This window comes from Urocampus carinirostris, chromosome 4 (genome assembly GCF_059441175.1).
Source record: "Urocampus carinirostris isolate Australia breed hairy pipefish chromosome 4, RoL_Ucar_1.0, whole genome shotgun sequence".
In the NCBI taxonomy this organism is placed as follows: domain Eukaryota; kingdom Metazoa; phylum Chordata; class Actinopteri; order Syngnathiformes; family Syngnathidae; genus Urocampus; species Urocampus carinirostris.
The window spans coordinates 47,991,729-48,018,235 of NC_142352.1; the positions used below are offsets into that span (position 1 = coordinate 47,991,729).

General features: G+C 41.0%; 1 protein-coding gene across 1 annotated transcript in view; it reads left to right on the forward strand.

The window, feature by feature from the left end:
• smyd3 (SET and MYND domain containing 3) overlaps positions 1 to 26,507 on the forward strand; it is a 166,549-nt gene that overhangs the window by 116,651 nt on the left and 23,391 nt on the right. Inside the window, exon 6 of the mRNA XM_088334760.1 lies at positions 25,688 to 25,755. Within this exon, the coding sequence (XP_088190886.1) occupies positions 25,688 to 25,755 (68 nt within the window). The remainder of the gene's footprint in view (positions 1 to 25,687; positions 25,756 to 26,507) is intronic.

Here is a 26,507-nt window from a genome sequence, read left to right on the forward strand (position 1 = left end):
CTCTGTGAGACGTTTGTGATTTGACAGAATTGCTTTTATAGGATCATTTTTGTCCTAAATTTTGTTTTCAAAGCAAGTTAGGAGCATATTTATTTTCTAAAAATGTCACAAAATACAGCAAACGAGGATACCAACGTATTTACCTTCAGTGCAGACGGTGCTGGACAAGGAGAAGGAACACGCGGGCTGTGTGTATAGCTCTGCTTATTCCTACCGTTGACCCAATGAAATTGTTCTGGATGCTTCAATAGAGCTTTTGGGTGACCAAAGTCTACAGCTTTTCATAATAAAGTTTCTCAACAATAAACATTGATTGTTTAATGAGCTTCTGTATAAAGTAATATTAAGTAATTTACAGCCAAAACACTGGTTCTGTTGTTGTGACGCCCTGACTGTGAATTGTTGTCAAGACTGTGCCGTATACTGGATATAGTGGACCAAACCTAAAGGGTAGTCCGTGACGTCTCGGCATCGCAAGTGCCACTATCTGCTCCGCATGCATCAAAACAGTATACCAATGCGCATTTTCCATTTTATCTCCGAGCCTGATGACTTAATGAAAAGAGCCATATATGGCTTGCGAGCCATAGGCTCCTGACTCCTGCTCTTGCTGATTTCCATTTTTAATATTTTCAAATGTATTCATATGTTTTTCCAGTTGACAAAACATGACAGTTTTCCTTTCCTTTCATATTGTTGAGATGATTCACTTTCAACATAAGAATGAGTCACTAGAGATGCAACCATGTGCTCTGCCACTTAAGCTCCAGGCCAAGATATTTCTATTAGATCGTCTTTCTTGATGCATGCATTTCACTTAAAGTACATATTTGTGTACTTGGCCGTAAGGTGAAGTTTAATGCACGGTATGTTTGTGTCCTTTTACATTACTGCATTAGTATCTTGCCTGCAATTGAGAGAATAATGTCTTGTTAGTTCGAATGTAAAGTTAGGTCAGTGGTCGGCAACTCAAAATAGGCTATATTGGACCAGAAAAACAAATTTCTCTAAAGCCGCAAAAAATTAAAAGCTTTCCTCAAAGCTTTTAATGAATGCAACACATTTTGTATGTACTGTATCCATAATAGTTACAGTATAATTGCATAACATCCAAATGACTCATTTGGATGCAGCGCAAGTGGAGAATAATGCACCAAGTGACTACTCTGTTTTGTTTACTGCCTCAAGTTTAACTTTGTTGATATATAAATAAATTATGGTATGTTCACTTGCGTTGATTAATTTAAAGAAATGCAATTAAGAAACAAAGAAAGAAATCCAATTTTCATGTCATTTTAATTTTGAGGACATAGAAAAAAGCATATCGTTCCCACTATTTGGGTAAGAAAAACAGGGCAATAAAATGCAGCGTGCATTCATACAAATAAGACATAAATATTTTGAAAAGAGAAATAAAATCAAATTTAGACAGTTTAAGTTTGAAATGTAAAAAAACTCAGTGCATGATACATAATAAACGCTCCATCCTCGGGCCTGAGCATCCATTATCTGCACCGCTTATCCTCAGTAGGGTCGCGGGGTTGCTGAAGCCCATCCCAGCTATCTTCGGGCAGTGGGCAGGGGACACGCTCAACTGGTTGCCAGCCAATGGCAGGGCACACAGAGACAGAAAATTCGCTCGCTCATTCACACCTAGGGACAATTTGGACTGGCCAATGAACCTGAAATGGATGTTTCTGGGATGTGGGAGGAAACCGGAGTGCCTGGAGGAAACCCATGCGAGTATGGGGAGAACATGCAAACTCCACACAGGAGGTTCGATCTCATGACCACAGAACTGTGCCGCACACGCGCTAACCGCTGCGCCGCCGTGCTGCCCGGGCCTGCGCAACAAAACACAAAAAGTGTCATTCTAAATTTGTACAGACACTCCCATACTTACAACCATTCGACTCACGAAAAATGGTAGATACGAACATTTTTGGGGGGATGTCGACAAATATCCGGACATTGCTGTTAGATTTTGTATTGTGTGCACCCTTTTCCGGGTAAAGGACAGTACTGTAGTGCTTCTTTCCATCGCTACCGGCACGTGGCGCTGTGAGAGGTCACCGAGCATCCACCCCGAAGAAGAAATCCGGCTTCCTCTTACTGTAAACATTCTATACTGTATCTCCAGCGCGCTAAGAACTTTGACATTTTTATTGTTTAATATCTCGTGCATCTATTCAATATGGTTGGTGTAAAATGTAAAGATGTGAGCCGTTTCATTTGAAATGAAAGTGGAATATGAAAGCTTGATGCTGTTGAGAAAATGGTTGAATCGCTTTTTACCACGGAGGAGAAAGTTGCCTAACTCTTGAAGCTTATCTTCCAAAATTAATTAAACTTAACTGTATTTATCTTTATCTTTGAATGTTTATTTTTGATTACAAAACAATAAAGGTTACTTATACAAGCCTCAAACATACTTATATTTACCTTAAACATACCTTTATAAACCTTAAACATACTTATATAAACCTTAAACATACAATTCATACAAAAGGTAGCACTGAAGCAACTTCCGAATGAATTCAACTTACGAACGATCGTCTCGTTTGTAAGTAGGGCAGCGTCTGTACTGACAAAAATCATAAGTCACTTAATAAAACGGCTTCTTTGTTACTAAACAATCGCCTACGACAGGATTCTGTTCTCACCCATTCAATGTGACCTCTATATTTAAATTAGGGGTGTAGCAAGAGGCAGACCTACATTGTACCTCTGCTCCTTTAAAAGGGGCGGTGCTTGGGCCCACATGGCTCAGCTCTAATACAGGAGAGAGGAAAACATCCGAAGAAGAAATTCTTCTGAGTTTTTGCTTTGCAGCTAAGCTCTCCAGGCAGGAGTTCAATCCCAAGAGTCACCACTTCACATCACAATAAAGGACTAGATAGAGACGACAACCTGTATCCTGTGTTTTTACAACCCGGCCACAGTGAGAGAGTTGCAGTCAAACCCATGACGTAAATTGGTACCAACTCATCTTCCCTTTCATCTCATAATTACACTCATAGTTGAATTATAATACGTACACATTTTTACTACATTGGAAAACGTAAGATTATTAAGACAAAACTATATTTCACTCCCTCATCTTTGTAAACATTTTTGTAAAAGCCCCAGGAAGCCACTTGGCAGCGCCAAAAAGCTCCTGCCGCTCCTGTGCCGCCAGTTGCCGACCCTGGAGCTAGGTGGATGATAGCTTTTTTTCCCAGATTGTCAGAAAAAGGAAGTGAACAGCTACTGTTTCAAGGAGCAAAAGCAGGATTCTGTTATTTTTACAAACATGAAAAAAAAAATACTTTGTGATAATTTTGGAACAGTGACAGAAAGTCAACACAACTCATAAAGGTAGAGTTTGTATGGGTTTTTGAAATCCTTGAAAATTGTAACACTGTGTTTTTCAAGGATGGAAAAGTGATTGGATTTTGGGTGAAGTGCTAGTAAATTCTTGAAATTGTTCCCATGTTTCTCTGGTTGCTTTGCTTTGGCATTGCATTTTTTCTTTTGATTTTACCTTTTGATTAAGTGTAGCTGGCATTAGTTTGTACAGCATTGTCTTATGTTGTAATAATATTCTGTGGTCTGTACAGCCCTTTGAGACTTCTTGTGATAAAGGGCTATACAAATAAACATGACTTGACTTGAACTTGGTTGTGTAAATGGTGTCTAAACCCTGTAAGGGAGACAAGAGACAACAAAGATATATACAAAAAAAAATTAAATAAAATGCCTAATTGGACGTGCTGTTTACGAGAAGGACGGCTTGACGATGATCTGTTTAGTCTTTTATGGGTTTGTTTGTTAGTCTTTAGAGAAAACAGAAAGCAACGATTAAATCATAAATACTTTATCAGAGCACTCCCACACACAAGTGCTGATGGTATCTAATGGCCTTTGTAGTGCTTGTCAGATTGACAGGAAGTGGGTCTGCTACCCGATTCCATTCCCATTACTGACATAAACTATCATCTCACAATGTCTTTGAAATGACATGACAGAAGCGAGCCAAGCGAATTCGATACGAGACCGGTCTTATCGCTTGTCACCGCTCCAATCCAAGTCTGACACCCATATATGATTCCTAACTATCAACAATAAGATTTGGAAAAATAGTCTGAACTAGATCTAAACTCCTGCAGACTTTACAGATTACTATGTCTCTAAATTTACCAGATGTTTTCCAGATGTTTCCATTCAAGACTTTGAAAGAACTTTTCAAGAAATTGTCTAGAAATAAATGGCTTGTATTTTATGCGACACATCCCCAATCCGCTTTTTCTTTCAATGCAGTAGAACTATTTGTTCGTCTTCATAATCGCTATTGGACTCTGTTGTAGCCACTATTTTGAATGCTATCATAATCTTAAAAGGTGACATTAACAGCTTGGAGTAGAGCTGAAAACAGGTGTGCAGGTGCACCATGCCATTGTCTGGGTTCGTACTGGTGCTTGAAATCCTTGAAACTGCTTGAATTTTAAAGTTGTGTTTTCATCAATTGGAATAGTTTAGGGTGAAGTGCTCTTAAATGCTTGAAGTTGTTGCCATGTTTCTCAAAAAGTCTTCATAAAATGACGCCATCACTGCTCTCTGGTGGCTTTGCTTTGCCATGGCATTTATTCTTCCCTTGAGATTAACTGTAGCTTACATTAGTTTGTACAGCATTGTCCTATGAAACGTTATCACCCCTAAGATGACAGGTGCATGCTACACCTAAACAATCCACTACTAAATGTGTAGTAGTCCAAGAATTTTGATCAATTAGGAACATTCCTAATGGTCCAGGCAAAAAAATTAAGGTACTGTTTCTCTGTGGTTGATTGTAATGGGAAGAACTTGCTGCAACTGAAAATGTAAGCTACATTTTACCGTTATTTTTACCCAACACCTATATGGGGAGATAATCTTCATAAAGATATTCACACATGTATTTTTCAGATCCACAAATATATTTGTGATTTTCTCAATATCTAAAAATCATGTCTTGATAAATATTTTTGGTACAGTAAGCAGCCACCGACTCCATTTTTCGCGTAGAAGAAGAAGTGCGCTGTGCATACTGGGAAATATTAAACAACGATTCTCTTTTATTTGTGCGTTTGTATAAATACCCTAAAATGGCTCCTATTAAGAGACACGCTTACAACGCAGAGTTTAAACTCAAGGCGATCAGTCACGCAGTAGAACACGGGAGAGAGTTCAACATTAATGATTCGATGGCCAAGTAAGGAAGAATAAAAAAAGTTTCCGTGGCAATAAAAGCGAGATGGCCACAGTTAGAGGACACACTTGAACAGTGGGTTGTTGAACAAAGAGCAGCAAGTGTCAGTACAATAACTATTACAGGGAGTGCAGAATTATTAGGCAAGTTGTATTTTTGAGGATTAATTTTATTATTGAACAACAACCATGTTCTTAATGAACCCAAAAGTCTCATTAATATCAAAGCTGAATATTTTGGAAGTTGGAGTGGGGCTTTTTTAGTTTTAGCTATTTTAGGAGGATATCTGTGTGTGCAGGTGACTATTACTGTGCATAATTATTAGGCAACTTAACAAAAAACAAATGTATACCCATTTCAATTATTTATTTTCATCAGGGAAACCAATATAACAGCTCAACATTCACAAATATACATTTCTGACATTCAAAAACAAAACAAAAACAAATCAGTGACCAATATAGCCACCTTTCTTTGCAAGGACACTCAAAAGCCTGCCATCCATGGATTCTGTCAGTGCTTTGATCTGTTCACGATCAACATTGCGTGCAGCAGCAACCACAGCCTCCCAGACACTGTTCAGAGAGGTGTACTGTTTTCCCTCCTTGTAAATCTCACATTTGATGAGGGACCACAGGTTCTCTATGGGGTTCAGATCAGGTGAACAAGGAGGCCATGTCATTAGTTTTTCTTCTTTTAGACCCTTTCTTGCCAGCCACGCTGTGGAGTACTTGGATGCGTGTGATGGAGCGTTGTCCTGCATGAAAATCATGTTTTTCTTGAAGGATGCGGACTTCTTCCTGTACCACTGCTTGAAGAAGGTGTCTTCCAGAAACTGGCAGTAGGACTGGGAGTTGAGCTTGAGTCCATCCTCAACCCGAAAAGGCCCCACAAGCTCATCTTTGATGATACCAGCCCATACCAGTACCCCACCTCCACTTTGCTGGCGTCTGAGGCGGACTGGAGCTCTCTGCCCTTTACCGATCCAGCCACGGGCCCATCCATCTGGCCCATCAAGACTCACTCTCATTTCATCAGTCCATAAAACCTTAGAAAAATCCGTCTTGAGATTTTTCTTGGCCCAGTCTTGACGTTTCAGCTTGTGTGTCTTGTTCAGTGGTGGTCGTTTTTCAGCCTTTCTTACCTTGGCCATGTCTCTGAGTATTGCACACCTTGTGCTTTTGGGCACTCCAGTGATGTTGCAGCTCTGAAATATGGCAAAACTGGTGGCAAGTAGCATCTTGGCAGCTGTACGCTTGACTTTTCTCAGTTCACGGGCAGTTATTTTGCGCCTTGGTTTTTCTACACGCTTCTTGCGACCCTGTTGACTATTTTGAATGTAACGCTTGATTGTTCGATGATCACGCTTCAGAAGCTTGGCAATTTTAAGAGTGCTGCATCCCTCTGCAAGATATCTCACTATTTTTGACTTTTCAGAGCCTGTCAAGTCCCTCTTCTGACCCATTTTGCCAAAGGAAAGGAAGTTGCCTAATAATTATGCACACCTGATATAGGGTGTTGATGTCATTAGACCACACCCCTTCTCATTACAGAGATGCACATCACCTGATATGCTTAATTGGTAGTAGGCTTTCGAGCCTATACAGCTTGGAGTAAGACAACATGCATAAAGAGGATGATGTGGTCAAAATACTCATTTGCCTAATAATTCTGCACTCCCTGTAGAATGAAGGCAACAGCGCTGGCATGGGAACTTAATTAAAGAATTCAGAGGTGGTCCTACTTGGTGTGTGTTTACGTTGTAGCGGGCAGAGACGGGAGTCGTAGGCGGAGTGTCAAACAAAGGTGCCAACAAAAGCTGAGAGTGGCTCGAGCCGGCAGAATTAAGAGTCCCCCTAGGAACTCGCTAACTGAACAATGGTTCCATGGGTGAATTATGTAAAACCCACTCCAACGTTTTACATTTTACAGTTATTATGTTATTGCTTTACTGTTATTGTTTTGCACTTGTTTTTTTTGCACATTACGAGTGTCACTATATTGCGATTGCACTAACGTTTAATTTACCATAACAGTATCAGACGTTTTTTTGCGTGTTGACTAAATGGAGGAAAAGTACAATGTTATGCCTTGCTGTTGTTCAAAGATCTGTCACGAAAATGCTTTACCTCAGAGAAAATAATAAAATGGCTGTTTATTCATTTTGGGAGTGAATTGAGTTGTGGAAAGCTTGTTTGTTATCTATTAATAAAGTTTGACTGTCCTATCTGACTGTTTTGTTGACATTCCCTTTAGCGCGGCACCATCTAACAGTTGCATAATGTAACTACATCCTTTACTGTAGCCAAGTCAAGTTAAGTCACATTTATTTATGACGCCCTTAATCACAAAAATGTCTCGAAGGACTGCACAGGATTACAATTACAAAATTGCACAATTACCTGATCTTAAACCAGCATGCACTTATAGCGCCTTATAGTGGGGTGCGCCTTATGTATGGAAAATGTTTTAAAATATATAATTCATTGAAGGTGCGCCTTATAACACGGTGCACCTTATAGTGCGGAAAATACGGTACTTTGTATTATACACTACAATATCTCTATTACTCTATTATTTTACATCTATCATATTATCATTTTTGAAAGTTCGGGTGTCAAATGATTTCTTATATATATATATATATATATATATATATATATATATATATATATATATGTATATATATGTATATATATGTATCATGTTTATGGTTCATACTGGCTGAATACAAACAGATTAAACATTTTTTTTTGTTTTTCACCTATTAACACCCTTAGTCATTGTCATACTCATTTAATTTTGTCATCATTGTTATTTACTTACCTGTATTATTGTTACTTTTCTCTTCGTTCCATTTCCTGGTTCTCCTATCTTCTGTGATTCTGTTAATATATTGATTATCTTCAAAATTGATATCGACTTTCTTACCTCCTACATCTTGTTTTTCTTTTTATGTACCTCCTTGGTCTGGCCATGGGGGTCACCATGTGGAGTCCAAATGAGACAGGAGGGGCCGCATCTCATTGTTATCTGGCTCCACCTCTAGGACTTATAAGTAGTGCTCGTGAAGTAGTGTTACTGTAGACTTAATTTTGAAGTATTTCCATGGTAGTCAAGTCAAGTCATTTTTATTTGTATAGCCCTAAATCACACAGAGTCTCAAATGGCTGCACAGGTTATTACACAGACTATTTTTCAGACTATTATTACATCATCCCCTGATCTGGAACCAACATGAGGGCAAGGAAAAACTCAAAAACCTCAACATGAGGAAAATTAAGAAACCCTGAGAAAGGACCGCACATGTAGCAATCCCTCTTTCAGGATTACGAGACCGCCAAGGATGTTGCAATCACAAATAATACAGAGATATTGTCCACAAAAAGTATAGGTTATTCATATGCTATAGAGTAGAAGTGTGTTTTAAGCTTAGATTTAAACATTTCCACTGAGGTTGCAGATCGGATCTCAGGGGGGAGAGCATTCCACAGCACCGGTGCCCGGATGGAGAACGCTCTCGAACCAGCGGAACACTTCTTGGCTTAGGGATCACCAAAAGACCGGCGCTCTCAGAACGAAGGCTTCAGACCGGAACATAGGGGGAAATCAGATCTGAAAAATATGAGGGAGCAAGTCCATGTATGATTTTGTATAATATTAAAAGATCCTTGATATCACAACTTAGGCTAACAGGGAGCCAATGCAGGTTAGCCAAAATCGGCTTGCTGTGATCTGACTTTTTTGTCCTAGTTAAAAGCCTCGCTGCAGCATTTGTTACCAGCTGAAGACTCTTGATTCTGGACTTCGGGAGACCGGAGAGTAGTGCATTACAGTAATCGAGACGGGAGGTAACAAACACGTGAATTATGATCTCCGCATCCGACTGAGACAGTATAGGACGAATTTTAGCAATGTTTTGAAGATGGAAGAAAGCGGTTCTAGTAATTTTCTTTACATGTGTTTGAAAGGACAGATCGGGGTCAAATATGACACCTAAATTTTTAACTGAGTCACTCTGTGTGATGTGACATTTGTCAATGTTCACAGCAGTTTTTGAGAATAAGTCACGGCATTTAGATGGTCCAATAACTAACATTTCGGTCTTTTCAGAGTTAAGACGCAAGAAATTGAGTGACATCCACTCTTTTATCTCCGTGAGGCAGGCCTCGAAATTTCCACAATTTAGTGTGGCAGATTCCTCCAACGGAAGATATAGTTGAGTGTCATCTGCGTAGCAGTGGTAACTGATATTATACTTGCGAATAATATCACCTAATGGAAGCATGTAAATGCTGAAAAGAAGGGGGCCAAGCACTGAACCCTGCGGAACACCACAGGTAACACTAAAGGGCTCAGATGTCATTTCGCCATATTTAACACAGTGAGTCCTATCTGAGAGGTAGGATCTGAACCATGAGAGGACGGTTCCTGAGAGACCAATCCATTTTTCCAACCGTTCTAGTAGGATATTATGGTCCACAGTGTCAAAAGCAGCACTAAGGTCCAGCAGCAGCAAAAGTGATGAAGCGCCAGAGTCCATTGCCAGTAGGAGATCATTGGTTACTTTAATCAGAGCTGTCTCAGTAGAGTGGTTAGCCCTGAATCCTGATTGCATTGATTCGAAATGAACGTTCAGCTGCTGTGCCACTACTTTTTCAAGTACTTTAGAAAGAAACGGTAGGTTTGACACAGGTCTATAATTACATAAGCTTTCTGGATCGAGGGTTGGGTCGTTTCAGTGTAGGTTTAATAACAGCGGACTTAAAAGCCGCTGCAACTACACCTGAGGAGAGTGATATGTTTATAATATTTAGAACTGAAGGTCCAAGGACCCCAAAAAGACCTTTAATAAGCGAACCTGGAAGCAGGTCGAACAGGCAAGTCGTCGGTTTGGCCGTATTCACCACCTGTTTAAGATTATCGAGTGACAGTTCACTAAATCGGGACAAATTCCCTGGACAGCCACCATGTCCTGCATCTATAGATTTCAGCCCTTTAGTATGTGTTGTATTAATACTGTCTTTAGAAATTTCTTCCTGTATGCATTGAATCTTCTTATTAAAGAAGACCACAAAGTCATGGGCTGAATGGGTAGAACTATCTTGGATAATCTGTTGCCTAGTAAGCGATGCTACAGTGTCGAAAAGGATTTTGGGGTTGTTCTTTTGTGACGCAATCACCTTCGAAAGGTAGGCTGATTTTGCAGAGGCAAGGGCCGCTTTATACTTTAACAAGCTGTCACACCAGGTTTGATGGAAAACCTCTAGCTTGGTAGCGTGCCATTTTCTTTCAGATTTCCTGCATTCTTGTTTAAGGGATCTAGTTTCATCAGTAAACCAAGGCGTGCGTCTTTTAGTGTAATTTAAGCCGTATGGGCGCTACTGAATCCAGGACACTAGCCAGGGTAGCATTAAACTCATGAGTGAGTCGATAGAGCCTTTGTATGAAGGAAAGGACGCAACTGCTCCTGAAAGAAGATCAGAGAGCTCAGAAACTGTGCCAGTCCTTATATTATTATATTTAACGGTAAAAACTCATCCGGTCTCAACCAAGTTTTACATAGACCAATCAAGTTAAGTTTGTAATCACGAATAATATTATCAACAAGTAAAGCTTTAGGAGCAAGCGATCTAATATTTAACAGATAATATTTAACATCTATGGTATTACGGTTAGTGTCACTTAATTTTCAACAAATTATCTTTTTAAATGTTTCCCCTGTAAATTTCTCTCTCTCTCTTTTTTTCTTGTATCCTATTTGCCTCTCTTTTCATTAATTTTTACTTTACTTTCCCCTCTCGTTCTACCTTCTTTGCCAACAATCCATTTTCTTCATAAAATTCCTTCCTTACGCGCCCTCTCATACGGGCTCTTTAGCTCATCAATTTAATGCGAAAATGACGTATAATCATCTCACTTAATTTTAATTTTCCTTCAAACCAATTAAATCTACTATTTTAGCTTCACCTATTTAATGCAACAAGTTATCTTACTCATTTTCATTCCATATTTTTTTTTGAAAAGAAAGTATTCGCGATTTATAATATTTTTCTATAAAAATTTCTTTACCTAAAATAAATCTATTTCAATTCACTCAAATAGATTTTTCCTAGTCTTCCCAGTCCTTAATTTTCCAATTTTAAACTAACAACAGGAATATTTTATCTTTCTCGGTATTATTATGGCATTATCTTGATTTAACGCATCTAAAATCACTCACTCATATTTTTCCTAAACTTCTCACTCTTTAATTTATCGAATTTCAATAAAAAAAAATTCGAACCCCAACAAAAATGTCCGGGGCCATCTGTAGCCCGCGTTCCCTATTTTGCGCACAGTCCGCGTTGAACACCAATTTCTCAAAAAGTCAATTTTTTCAACTCCTTATGATATGTTCTATCAATTCCTCTTAAAACATCACTTTTTTAAACAATCCCCGCTATTTTTAAAAATGTTTTGCACCTCTCAGGAGTACTTTGTTTGAGCCGTTTTTTCTAAGCGCATGCGCGACACAAAACACACACAGATGGAGGAAAAAGATTTATAGGAAAGTCGACATGGACAATTCACATGCCAACGAATAAGACATACACGGGACCCAGACAAACAAACTTCTAATTAATTTTAACAAAATTTAGTGATTTAGGTTTCCCTATAATTTCTTTTAACTCTGTGTTTAAATTGAAACGTGCACACTGACTTAACTTTCTCTCCACTGAAGTTACGTGCTTTATTTTAATCGTTTTTTATTCGTACACTATTTCAACAGGGGACTCCGCCGTCCGCGGAACTTAACTGTTTCAGAGGACTCCGCCCTCCCTTGTAGAACTTATCTTTTTTTTTTTTTGGTTTGAACAAATTTATTGACACTAAAAACAGAAAACAATCATGACAATCTCAACAGCAATTAAGCACATTCACAATATTATATTCCAATATTACGATTTTAACAGCAAACACAAAGTGAGGTTTGAACAAACCTTCTCGAAAATCAAACATATTCACAATTTCATTATATAACATTTTTGTTAGTGTCAATAGATCCGTCCAGGCCAAAGTCGATTGTCCTCGGTCTGAACAAATCCACCGACACCAACAGCAGCAAAACACAGCCATCAAGCATATTCACATTTTTTTTATATTTGACAATATGACGTGACGATATGACGTTTTAACATTTTTTCCTGACATTTTCAACATCAATTAAACAATTTCAGAGTTATTTTCTTTTAACAGTAGTTAACCAGCGTGTAAAAGGCAATACTATTGTGCAAGGGCATAGCTCTGCCATCCCACCCTCCCAAGCAGCATTCTTCCAGTCCTCTGTGTGGGTCCTTTCCCTTCTGCGTGGGTCCTCTCCCTTCTGGGTTCCACAACCCAGGCCGTTGCTGCCGGGACTCCCACAGTGTAGCTCCGGCTCCCCCCTCCGGGTGGGTGCAGACGAGTCTTCTTTATGGCTGCGTCCTAGGCCCGCCGCTCGCAGATTGTATGGTATCTGCAGCCATTTGGAGCACAGCCACGGGGGTATCTGCCTGCACCTCCATACCAGCAGGTTTCTGGAGGTCCAGATGGCGTCCTTGATGGCGGCGAGAGTGAGCCAGTCCCTGGCAAAGTCGTTCCGAGGCCTCCTCGACCGACTCACCCCGTAAAGCACGTACTGTGCATCAGGGACCTCTCCTGCTGGCAAGTCCGGGAACTTTCCTAGTTGTTCGGCCATTGTCCACAAGACCTGGGCAGCGCTGCACTCACAAAAAAGGTGCCTCACCGACTCCTGGGCGCCACAGCCAGGTCGAGGGCACGTCGAAGTCGCTGACATTCCTCGGTGGTGCATTACAGCTCTGACTGGGAGAACTTCATGAGCCACCATCCATGACAAGTCTCGTAGTCTGTTTGGGAGGGCAGGATGATTGACGTTGCTCCAAACCGTTGTGGATTCGCCAAACGCAAGCCCCCGCACAGGGCTTACTGTAGCTCTTGCACAATAGCAATAAGGGCCCTGTGGTTTTGTAAAGTGTGACATTCTTGTGTTTCCAAATCAAACTTCTTCAAAAAATCCCGAATAAAGAGATGTGTTGGTGGTAAGTTAAACGAAACTGGAATCAAACGATTGTCTGGTACAAGCTTTAGCTTCCGCAAATATGAGCCCATCCAAAAACGGGTCATTGCTTGACTTTTCGGGTTGTTGGGTGGGCCCACAGCGTTTTGGAAGTGGAGAGAGACATATTTGCTTCCCAGGAAAAGCTGGAGGTCAGGCACTCCTTTCCCCCCTTTTTCCTTTTTCTTTTTCATTGTATCTCTTTTTATCCTTTCCCACTTTGAGCCCCAGACAAAGCGAAAGATGGCTCGGTCCAGTTGTAACAGCACGTTTCTTTTAGGCATAAAAATTAAACTGATTGACAAAAGCATTGGGAGGATGATCGCTTTGATGATTAGGACCTTCCCCTCTATTGTCAGTTTTCTTAGTGACCAAAAAACAAGTTTTTGCTTAACTTTCCTTGTCACGTCATCCCAGTTGGTCTCGCCTCCTCCATCCGCATTGAATTTTATCCCTAGGATTTTCTGGTCTGTCTTTATCACCGTCAGCGGGAGTCCTGCCTTTTCTGTCTCTTTCCACATTCCATAAAACTTCACTTGTGATTTTTCTCTATTTAGCCTTGACCCAGACGCCCTCCCAAACAGGTCAGTCAAGTCAAGGGCTCTTTCAACAGATGCGCGGTCAGTACACAAAATATTAAAATCATCCATGTACAAAACACACTTGGTAATTTGTCCCCCACTTCCTGGGATATTGATGCCTTCGACAAATCTATCTTTTCTTAACATTTGTGCCAAAGGTTCAATGCAAAGAACATAGAGAAGGGGAGACATAGGGCAACCTTGACGTACACCGCAGTTGATCTCGATTGCTTCCGATAAATTCCCGTTAATCATGAATTTGCTGTAGATGTCTCGGTATAGCAGTCCTACCCACTTGATGTATTTTTGGGGAAAACCACATTTTTGCAATACCCTGAAGAGGTATTGGTGCGAGACTCGATCAAAGGCTTTTTCAAAGTCTAGGTTTAGGACCGCTAGTCGCATGTTTCTGTCTCTTGCATAACAAATGGTGTCACGGATCAGCATGAGACTGTCGCTGATCTTCCTTCCCACAATGGCACAGGTTTGGTCTGGATTTACCAAGTCTCCCAAGACAACAGACATTCGTGTTGCTAGAAGCTTGCTGAAAATTTTACAGTCCACGTTTAAAAGCGTTATGGGTCGCCAGTTTTTTAAGTCAATTTTGTCTCCTTTTTTGTGCAATAGAGTAACTATCCCTATTCTGAAACTGTCTGGCATATTGTCTCGACTGGAAAATTCGTTAAAAACAGTTAACAGATCTGGTGCTAAAATATCCCAAAAAGTCCGGTAAAATTCGAGGTTGAGTCCGTCCTCCCCGGGTGATTTGCCTTTTTTCATAGTCTTTATGCAATCATTCAGTTGGTCTTGGGTAAAGTCCGATGTTAAAAAGGGGTCTTGACGCACTGATCTTGAAGTATGATCTAATACATGCCCCATTTCATTCTCATATGTTTCTTTCTTTTCAAATAATTTTTTGTAGTAGTCTTCGACCAATCTGGTTATTTTACTACTTTCCTTTGTTATTTGCCCGTTTTCGTTTTGAAGTTTAAAAATCCCCTCATTTTTGCCCATATTTTTTTTTAAAAAGTAGCGTGTACATTTTTCCCCTTCTTTTATTTCTCTTTCTCTGCTTCTTATTATGATGCCTTTGCTCTTTATTTCCGCCAAAGCGTTTAGTTCTTGTTTGGTCTCTTTGATTTCATCATTAAAGTCCATCCCCTTTTCTGTTAGGATGAAATAGCGTTGAAGTCTTCTTTGTAGTCCCGACATGCGTTTCATCTCTTTAAGTTTCTTGTTTTTCCCTGCATTTTTAAAAAAGGTCTGTGTTCGTTTCTTTGTCATTTCCCACCATTGTGCTCGTGAATCATACGAGTCTTGAAGGGTCTGCCAGTCTTTGTACAGCTCCCTGTATTGTGCGGCTAGAGCCTCATCCTCCAGCAGGGAGCAGTTTAACTTCCACAAACCCTTCCCAACAGTCATACCTGAAGGAAATGAGAAAGAGCAGGACAGTAGCAAGTGATCCGAAAAAAAAACTGGAATTAATCTTGCATCACTCTGTGCTAAACCCCTCGTAAATATGTAGTCTATTCGAGAGGCTCTGGCATTGTCACTACTGAACCAGGTGAAGCCTATATAAGAAAGTCTTGCTAAGATTGCGCGTCCGTCTTTCATCACAGTACTCCCCTTTATGATGAGTTGAGGGTTGTTTATTAAAATGGCTACCCCATCGTTACGGTTTTCATTTGAGCCACTCCATAATGACGGATATGGCCAAATCTCTTCCCACTGTTTATCATTTTTCAGAAAGGGGATGCAGCATTCCTGTAGTAAAAACACATCTGTTCTGATAGTTTTTAAGAACGATAAAACACTGTGAGCCTTAACCTTTGATCTCACACTTCTCACATTGATAGTAGAGAATGTAATGTTCATAATTGTTGTTAAAGTATTTAAACTAGTTAGACAAAACCGGGGGATCTGAGTCCATTCTTTGGTGATCATCGAGATCATCGAGAGTGTCACCTGTGTCAGACACATCACTTAAGAGTAGTACCTCATTTTGAGACTCACCGGGGAAAACTCTGGGACCCTCTGACTCTCTGTCTGTGGTTCCAGGTCTTCCCCTTTTTTCTGGGTTAGGGGGTGAGCCAGAGGACCTATCAAGGGGTCTCTTACTTCCTTGCCCACAAAGGGTCAGATTTTTTCCCTCCCCGACTTCCTCCGTCTCAACTTCATACAGTTCCCTTGTGGGCTTATTCACTGGCAATCGGCTTTCTTCTAAATCTCTTATCTTTGTTTCTGTTTTTTTCACCACTCCCAATTTTGTCTTACTTTTACTCCTCTTTCCAGTGCCCGTATGGGTTTTTGGAGAGTCATTCGCCTTTTCGATTTGTTTGTCTTCTCCAAATCCCGGCAATGGCGTAGCAAACAAATTTGCTAATTTGAACTCTCTTCCAGGCCCTTCCTGATTAATATGTGTTTTCGGAGTGGCAGTTGCTTTTTCTATTCGTTTGTCATGTCCAAATTCAGGTATTTTATGAGAAATCGAATTAGAATTTCCAGGTTCTTCCTGTTTCAATTTTGATTCTCTGGTCTCTGCTCCAGGGGTTTTGGTAGGTACATCTGTTTTTTCAATTTGTTTGTCTTGTCCAATTTCTTTGTGCATTTCTTGATCAATTTCATTGGGTATTTCCATAACTTTATTCATTTCCTGTTCATCTTCATTGGGTATTTCTATAACTTCATTAATTTCTTGTTCATTTTCATTTTGTATTTCCATGACTTTATTAATTTCATTGTCTTTGTTATCTTTATTCACTTCATTGTCTTTGTGACATTTATTCATTTCATTATCTATGTTGTCTGACATCATTTCATTGTCTTTGTTGTCTTTGTTAACTGCCTTCCTAGCTTTCAATTTGTTAGCAAACGAATTCGGGCAGTTTCTAAAGAGGTGATTCGTTTCTCCACAGAGATTGCATTTTCTGCTATTGATACATTCCTCAAAGGAATGTCCAATTGTTCTGCACTTTCCACAAAAAATTCGATCACATACCTCAGCCAGATGCCCATGCTCACCACATTTGCGACAGAGTTTCGGTTGCCCTTGATAGTGGATAAAGCCACGGTTTTCCCCCAGGAATATAGTCGACGGGATTTGTTTCAGTCCCTGAAAGCCCTGAGGATCTTGCCGTAGTTGGACTGGTACCCTCCAGGCACCAGTCCAATAGCCTTTCTCACACCTCACCTTCATAGCCTGGCCTTTTACTGAGCAGTATCTACTCAACCAATAACAGACGTCATCAGCACTGATTATTTCACTAAACATTCTAACAACGACAATCTTGTTAGCATTATCAGTCAGCTTCTCCACTGTAAATCCTGAAAACTGGGACCTCACTCCCTCAAAGCGATTCCAAAACTCTTGATAAAGAGCTGCCGTTTCTAAACTCACATCAAAGCCTTTGCCAGAAGTCATTTTTATGACAGCATGTAACTCCTCCTTTTTAAACTTCAGAATCTTTTCAACAAACTTGTTAATAAAATCCGTCCTTGACATTCCCTCCGAAATTGCCACAACATCTTTGAGCAAGAATCTCACGCAGTTACGTCTCCGCCCGCCGGTATAATGCCCGGCCATGGCAGGACTCGGCTGCTTTACTTCTAACTATGTTAAAATGGTTAGAATTGTAAAATTAATAATTAACAATACTCTTAAAACCGACGCCAATGACAGTATAAACGCATAGAACGAGCAGTGCTAACCTGATGCGTCCACCATCAACCGCAACTTATCTAATTTCTTTAAATTAGGGGAGTCTACCCTCCCGCGGAACTTAACTGTTTCAAAAATGTGTATTTTGGGCCAGTGAGCGGACTCTCTTTCTCTTGGTGCAAGTTACTCCATACTTACATAACTTTTAATTTCCTCAACCCGGACACCAGATCCCGTTTAAACTACTAGCATAGTTCAAAAATTAAAAGTACCTTTAATTCGTACTTTCTTGGGTGAACGGGTAATATATACCTAGGAATTTTTTTTTTCTGTGGCGCGCCCTGTCCCACTCACTGTCCCACTCGTTAATGTTGTTTTACTTTAAATGGCTTCTCTTAATATTATTATTCTAATTTTAGATCAATAAATGCACTATACCTGAATGCCGAGGTCAACCTGTTTCGGTGAGAGGTGTTGGTCTGGGCCGACGACCGGGGTCAGATGAGAAGGTCCGTCTCCCTTAACATGGAGGCGCAGCCATTTTGTTTTTTCTCCAATCGGGCCGCGTGTGCATCTTCAATCCGCGACCATCTGCCCAGAAAAAAAACACTCTCCCCGGCTTTCGGCACCAAAAATGTCGAGTCTATAAAGATATAAACCCATGGCTGACCAAAGAATTCAGGCAGAGGCAGGAATTGAAGTTTAAAAAGGCTAGTGTTGTAGGAGAACGATTCGCCAGCCGGAGCAACGTGGCCCGTTCATCTGACCAGATCTCTCTGACCACTTCCGGTTTCAGTAGCTGCATTTATTGAAAAGTCACGCATGCGCCGTGTGTGTGTGTGTGTGTGTGTGTGTATGTGTGTGTGTGTGCGTGTGTGTGTGCGTGTGCGTGTGTGAATAATTACTTGTGTATTAAAAAATTAAAAAACAGGTTAAAAAAAGCTATTTTCATATTAAGTTAATTTGTAACATAGGAGTCTGAGAAACGCACAATAACTAAAAGTAGCTTACTTTACAAGAAACTGCTAAATTAAGGTTAAAAATGCATAAAAAGCGAAAGGAAATGTGACATTTTGTGTTTTCTTCCGCCCTCAGTGTGTGACATTTTCAAAGTAGTTAGTTGTTAAAGCCCCAGACACGCATTTTGAAACCACGAGCTGCTCGCCCCACCCTCCGCTCAGTTACTCGTCCGTCCTTGTTCCTCCTTCATCCATCATCTCTTCACCCAACATCAAGAGCACATAAAGTACATTATGTGTGGCCGACATCACAAAGGATAGGCGACGCAATGAGCTGGTTCAGGCGCTAAGATTTAAAGCCTCCTTTGGAAGAAAAAGCCTTCCAAACACAAAAGCTGTGATAGTGGAGAGACTGTATAATAGAGTTGTGTGTACAGAAGCACAAATTCCATCAGGCACAGTAAAATGCAATGAAAACTGGCTGCAGTAAAGGTGTATTTTTTTGTATTGTTTTCTCGGGTATCCTTTTATTCATTATAAAGAATTTCAATTTATTGAGTTAAGATTGATTGAAAGCAAAATGCCTTCAAGGATCTGCTATTCTGATGGTTCTTTATTATCATCGTGTAAGTTTAGGATGAAAAGGCAAGAGGTTGGAGGGACCGACGAGTGTAACGGAACAAAAGTTTTCTGGCGTAACAAGAAATGTCAACTGTCTGGTTTTCTAAATGTTTTTGGTTCCTTGCTTATCAAAATATTCATGCACTGAAAACAAGAATAAATCCATGAGTAAATGTACATTTATATTTCTTTTAAGCAGATTTTACTTTTTTACTATATTTGTAGCTTTTGTCTGCATTGCTATATTATCAAAAGATTTTTCAGTACGGTTAATAAAAGTAAATTAAGCAAAACCTGATTTTTAATTGATTATATTCTTGGGACTGAGAGGTCGCAGGTTCGATTCCTGGCTCCTCTGAGTTAAATGTCGAAGTGTCTTTAGGCAAGACACTAAACCCCTAATGCCCCGACTTAACTGTTTCCTTTATTGGTGTGTGAGTGTGTATATGTGAGTGGGTAAGTGTGAAAAACATTGTAAACTGCTTTGTCTCGAGTGACTCTAAAAGTGCTATATAAATGCAGACCATTTACCTCATTAAGAAACAATTATAATATATAATAACAATAGATACAAGACGTTATGTTGCATTGCATACATGCTATATATCTAAACCTGTCTATAAGTCCCGATTGGTGTGTGTATGTGTGTATTCGTAGGTGACTTAAAGGCCCCGATTTCTGGACAAGAAAATTGTACCTTAAGCCTCTGGGAGTGTTTTTAGCTAGTTTACGTGTCTAGGCAACCCCAATAAACAACAACAAAAGTGATAAACGTATCCTGTCATTCCCGGGCATTCTACTTGGTAGCTGTGGTTTGCTGAAACGTATTTGTTACAATTGGCCATCGGACCGAGCTGGTGCACGTACAGTGGCTTGCGAAACTTGAACTTTGTGACCTTTTGCCACATTTCAGACTTCAAACATCAAGATATAAAACTAATTTCTTGTGAAGCATCAACAATAAGTTGGACACAATCATGAAGTGGGACACACTTTATTGGATATTTTAAACTTTTTTAACAAATAGAAAATGAAAAGGTGGGTGTGCAAAATTTTTCAGCCCCTTTACTTTCAGTGCAGCAAACTATGTTCAGTGAGGATCTCTGAATGATTCAATGTTGATCTAAATGACTAATGAAGATGAATGGATTCCACGTGTGTGTATTCAAGTCTCTGTATAAATGCACCTGCACTGTGATGGTCTCAGAGGTCTGTTTAAAGCACAGAGAGCATCATGAAGAACCACTGCAAATCTACCAAGACTAGGCCGTCCCCCTAAACTTTCAGCTCATACAAGGAGAAACTGATCAGAGAGGCAGCCAAGAGGCCCATGATCACTCTGGATGAACTGCAGAGGTCTACAGCTCAGGTGGGAGAATCTGTCCATAAGATAAAAATCAGTCGTATACTGCACAAATCTGGCCTTTATGGAAGAGTGGGAAGAAGGAAGCCATTTCTTAAAGATATCCATAAAAAGTGTTGTTTGAAGTTTGCCACAAGCCACCTGGGAGACACATCAAACATGTGGAAGAAGGAGCTCTGGTCAGATGAGACCAAAATCAAACTTTTTGGCAACAATCCAAGACATGTTTGGCGTAAAAGCAGCACAGCTCATCACCCTCAACACACCATCCCTACAGTCACATGGTGGTGGCAGCACCATGGTTTTGGCCTGCTTTTTTTTAGCAGGGACAGGGATGATGGTCAAAATTGATGGGAAGATGGATTGAGCCATTCTGGAAGAAGACCTGAGACTGGGACGGGGATTTGTCTTCCAACAAGAAACAGCAAAAGCTACAATGGAATGGTTCACCAAAAAACATCAAGGTGTTAGAATGGCCAAGTCAAAGTCCAGACCTCAATCCAATTGAGAATCTGTGGAAAGAACTGAAAACTGCTGTTTACAAATGCTTTCCATTCAACCTCACTGAGCTCGAGCTGTTTTGCAAGGAGGAATGGGCAAAAATATCAGTTTCTCCATGAGCAAAACTGATAGAGACATAACCAGAGTGATTTGCTGCTGTAATCGCATCAAAAGATGGCACTACAAAGTATTAACCGAATGGGGCAGAATAATTTTGCACACCCACTTTTTCGTTTTTTATTTGTTAAAAAAGTTTAAAATATCCAATAGTGTGTTCCACTTCATGATTGTGTCCCACTTACAGTATTGTTGATTCTTCAGAAGAAATTACAGTTTTATATCTTGATGTTTGAAGTCTGAAATGTGGCATAAGGTCACAAAGTTCAAGGGGGCCAAATAGTTTTTCAACCCACTGGTTATGTGTGGTTAATTGTAGGCAAAAACAAGGCATCTGTTTGTTTTGTTAGCCATTTGCTCCATGCTGCGCTTATTTTTTAGTGGAGGGGGAAGCCATACTTCTGCAAGCTGTTGCTGGTCCAAAAAGTGATACGAATCGCAAGCAGGTCGTTCGAGTTGTTCAGTTAGTTACGCTGGGTCCTTTTTGTACGAGCGATTAGTGATTAGAATTCTGGCTCTTTCTCAGGAAGCGGCACTTTTGGCTCGGCTCAGTAACAACCTCAACTACCGTATTTTCCGCACTATAAGGCGCACCGGGTCATAGGGCGCACCCCGAAAAAATAGTTTTTGGTCCTATTTTTGACATATATAAGACGCACCGGATTATACGGCGCTACAATGGGAACGTGGACAAAACAGTCAGATAGTTCAGTCCAACTTATTACCCCCTTAACATTCCGAAAGCTTGCAAAGACGCAAATACGTGTCGAGAACACGTGCGAATGCGGTGTCCGTAAGATGTCACTCAAATGCATCGTTCCATCATTCGGAAGGTTAAAGTCTTGGGATTCAAGAAATGATAACCATTCCTTCGTATCTATTTTCTTTTTCGCTCGCAACTTTACTGTGCATATGACAATAAACACTTGGAATTGAGTTTAATTTAAAAATAGACACTCCATTCCATCCATTATCTGCACCGCTTATCACAGAAACATTGAGTTCAGTCTGAAACAAGACAATATAAAACCGGGAATAGCTCACCGAAGTCATTGTGTTCATAATAATGTGCAGGCAATGTCCTCTTATATCCGTTAGGGTAGTAAATCCAGGAGAATACAATATTTACAAATACAGAATAGAAAAAAATGCTTTCTCTATGCCATCGGCCACATGCTATACGCATTCATCTTTTTCGGCCAATTGCAGGCTTTGTTTCGCTGTTTAAGCCAATGGCAGCCTGTACATTATAAAAAGGATCCGCCTCTTGACCTCCGAATAACTTTAGCCAATAGTGATCGATTCAACTGATGATTGACACATCTTTTTCGGCCAATTGCAGGCTTTGTTTGCCGTTTGAGCCAATGGCAGTCTGTAAATGATAAAAAGGATCCGCCTTTTGACCTCCGAATAACTTTAGCCAATAGTGATCGATTCAACTGATGATTGACACATCTTTTTCGGCCAATTGCAGGCTTTGTTTGCCGTTTGAGCCAATGGCAGTCTGTAAATGATAAGAAGGATCCGCCTCTTGACCTCCGAATAACTTTAGCCAATAGTGATCGATTCAACTGATGATTGACACATTGGTTAGCCAATGAAACGCCGGTAAATAAATCCCACCATCCACCGCGTACTACTTGGCGTTCGGGGGAAAATCGAGTCGGCGGCTGCAAGTTAGTTGGAAAACTTAATGTTGATCCATAAATAAGGCGCATTGTATTATAAGGCGCATGGTCATCTTTTGAAAAAAATAAAGGCTTTTAGGTGCGCCTTATAGTGCGGAAAATACGGTACTTCGCTCAAGGAGAGTGCCCGGCAACGCCGGACCATTCTGCTTGTGATTTGATAAGCAAAGACATTCCATAAGCTGTTCATAAAAGAAAAGTGTTTACATCCCGAGTACTCACAAATAAAATATGAAATTGGGTTTTTCTTCAGGGGTGGTAGTGGCTCAGGAGGTAGAGCGCTCGTCTTGGGATCAAGAGATCGCAGTTCGAATCCCGGCTCCTCCGTGTTACATGTCAAAATGTCCTTGGGTAAGACACTGAACCCCTAATACCCCCTTAAATGGCTGCATGGCCACTATTGGGAAATGTGAAGCACACTGTAAAGCGCTTTGGGAAGTCTTGACTTGAAAAGCGCTATATAAATAGATAGATAGATAGATACTTTATTCATCCCCGAAGGGAATTTCACATTTCCAGCAGCATCCCTGACCTGAGAACAATACAATAATAAAAAAATTCTCCTTTGATGGTTACAGGAACCCGGTGAGTTTTAGTTCTCCTGAAGTCCACCACCATCTCCCTGGTCTTGGTGGTGTTCAGGTGCAGGTGGTTTGCGTCGCTCCATCGGACAAAGTCCGGAATCAATTTCCTGTACTCCTCCTCCTTCCCATTTCTGATACATCCCATGATCGCAGTGTCGTCGGCAAACTTTTGCACATGGCAGGACTCAGAGTTGTACTTAAAGTCCGATGTATACAGAGTGAATAGGAACGGAGAGAGCACGGTCCCCTGCGGAGATCCTGTGCTGCTAACCACCGTGTCCGATGTACAGCCCCCCTGTTTCACATACTGGGGCCTGCCTGTCAGGTAGTCAGTAATCCATTCTACAAGGTGTGAGCTAACTCCCGTCAGTTTCCTACTCAGTAGCAGAGGCTGTATGGTATTGAAGGAACTGGAGAAGTCCAAAAATGTAATCCTCACAGCCCCCTTAGCCCTATCCAGGTGAGAGAGGGATCGGTGTAACATGTATACTATAGCATCCTCCACTCCCACCTTCTCCTGGTAAGCAAATTGCAGAGGGTCGATGGCGTGACGGACCTGTAGCCTCAGGTGGTGCAGCAGCAACCGCTCCATGGTTTTCATCACATGTGACGTCAGGGCAACCGGCCTGAAGTCGTTGAGTTCCTCAGGTCTTGATTTCTTTGGGACTGGGATGATGCACAATGTTTTCCACAGCTTAGGGACCCTCCCTTGTTCAAGGCTCAGGTTGAAGATGCGCTGTAGAGGGTCTCCCAGCTCAGACGCACAGGCTTTCAGCAGTCGGGGGGATACTCCATCTGGACCAGCTGCCTTGCTGGTTCGCAGCCTTCTCAGCTCTCCACACACCTGGGCTGCAGTTATTTTTAGTGGGGGGATGTCTTCCATGCTAGTGTCCAGAGGGGGAGGGGGAAGGACAGCTGCAGTACTCAGGGGTGAGGATGAGGTGGAGTGGTCAATCCTGTTGAAAAAGTTGTTCAACTGGTTGACTCGCCCCACATCTACATCCACAGCCTCACCCTGCTTGGTGCTGCAGCCAGTAATTGTTTTCATCCCTTCCCACACCTCCTTCATGTTGTTGTTCTGCAGATTTTTCTCCAACTTCCTCCTGTACTGCTCCTTCCCTTTCCGGAGCTGGACTCTGAGCTCCTTCTGTACTCGTTTTAGCTCCTGCTGATCACCATTTTTAAAGGCCCTCTTCTTTTGGTTCAGAAGGCACTTGATGTCGCTCGTGATCCAGGTCTTGTTGTTGGCATAGCAGCGTACAGTCTTTATAGGAACAACATTGTCCATGCAGAAGTTAATGTAGTCAGTCGTGCAGTTTGCCATCTCCTCAATGTCCCCACTGCTGGACCCTAGCAGGACATCCCAGTCCGTACGTCCAAAGCAGTCTCTCAGAGCCTGCTCTGCCTCGGTGGACCATTTTCTAAAAGAGCGTGTGGTTGTTGGTAGCCTCCTCACTTTTGGTTTGTACTGTGGTTTAAGCAGAATGAGGTTGTGGTCTCCTTTTCCAAGGGCAGGCAGTGGTTTTGCACTGTATGCATTTTTGATGTTTGCATACAGAAGGTCAATAGTCCTATTTCCCCTGGTCTTGCAGTCCACATACTGGACGAAAGAGGGCAATGTCTTATCAATAGTCACGTGGTTGAAGTCCCCAGAGATTAACATTGCAGCCTCCGGGTGTTGTGTTTGTAGCTTTGCCACCACGGAGTGGATGACGTCACACGCTACTTCCGCATCAGCGGCGGTGGGATGTAAACAATAACATCAATGGCGTTTCCGAACTCTCTGGGCATGTAAATGCAGATCATTTAATTTAACTTCATTCAGGCTCAGCCCTGTAAAATCAAGTTAATTGGTCCGGTGGCGTCCCGACAAAAATATGAAATTTCAGGTTTGCTCTTGGCACTTTCCTGCCAGTCAAGTTAACTAGTCGGGTTTGGGTCATGTTTTAATACTTGCAGCCCAGGTCGGGTAGGATTTTTTCAAGCCAGTTATTACTTCTCGTTCCAATACTACTTCGAAGGTAGATTGTTGATTTTTTTTTTTTTTTTTAGATTGAAAATATTTTTTTGAATTAACAAATGCCACCATGAATGTTGTTTATCTGCACGTGCCATTTTACTAGAGGTGAGATTTATTCCTCTTGACAAGTCAAGTCCAATAAATGTTAAGATTTTGAGAAGTGCGTACATCTGTCTTAAAATAATCAAAGCAGATCATAAAAGGTGTTTTTCTTTGAAGCAGTTTCTTCTGTTTATCTTGTTTATTTCCCTCCCTGTTTTTGTCCTTCAGGTGACGTGTAATTGCTTCACCATAAGTGACGGGGAACTTCAAGAGATTGGAGTTGGGCTGTATCCCAGGTATATCCACACATACACGCACACATGTACACTCAGAGCCCCTTGTGTAGAATGCATAACTAAATAGCTTCAGCTCTAATATAACTCCTAATTTTAGTAGCGCTCTATTTCACATCAGGCACAAAATATTAGCATCAAATTCAAATGCAGCTTGGGTGCCAAATCACGGCAAACAAAAACAACCCTACGTATCCTTAACCCACTCACTTGCAGAAATTCGTCTCGTCCCGATCTCAACGTTATGCTGACAGCCCTTTGAAGTGCTCAGTAGCGAGGGTGTGTTTTTCCTGTTTGGATTCGAAGAGAAAAGTTGAAAACTCATATTGGACAGATTGTGCAGATTGTTTGGGAAAGGCAGGATCTACTGTAATCCCAAGTTTGAAGACTGGGATGAATAGAATGGAAATTGGCCCTCTGTTGCATGTTGTCGGTTGTGTTGCACACTCACTCATGCACGCTGCAGGTAGCGCAGCCAGTTCATCTGGCCAGCTTTGAGATGTCAGATGGTCACAGTAGCTCAATCACAGCCACCGCATGTGTGTCGGTACGTGTGTGTGTTGTCCATTAAAAATGGGCCTTTACCCAGGATGGTCCCCTGCCTACTTATATTTTGTGTTGCTTAGCAACCGTGGTTTTGCCAAGGGAAGAGGGATTACATGGGTGATGCGCTGTTCATTTTTCCATCCCTTCTGTACCCCGAAACTCATCGTTAAATATTTCCATCGCTTTTTCTCATTTTTTTAACCACTTAA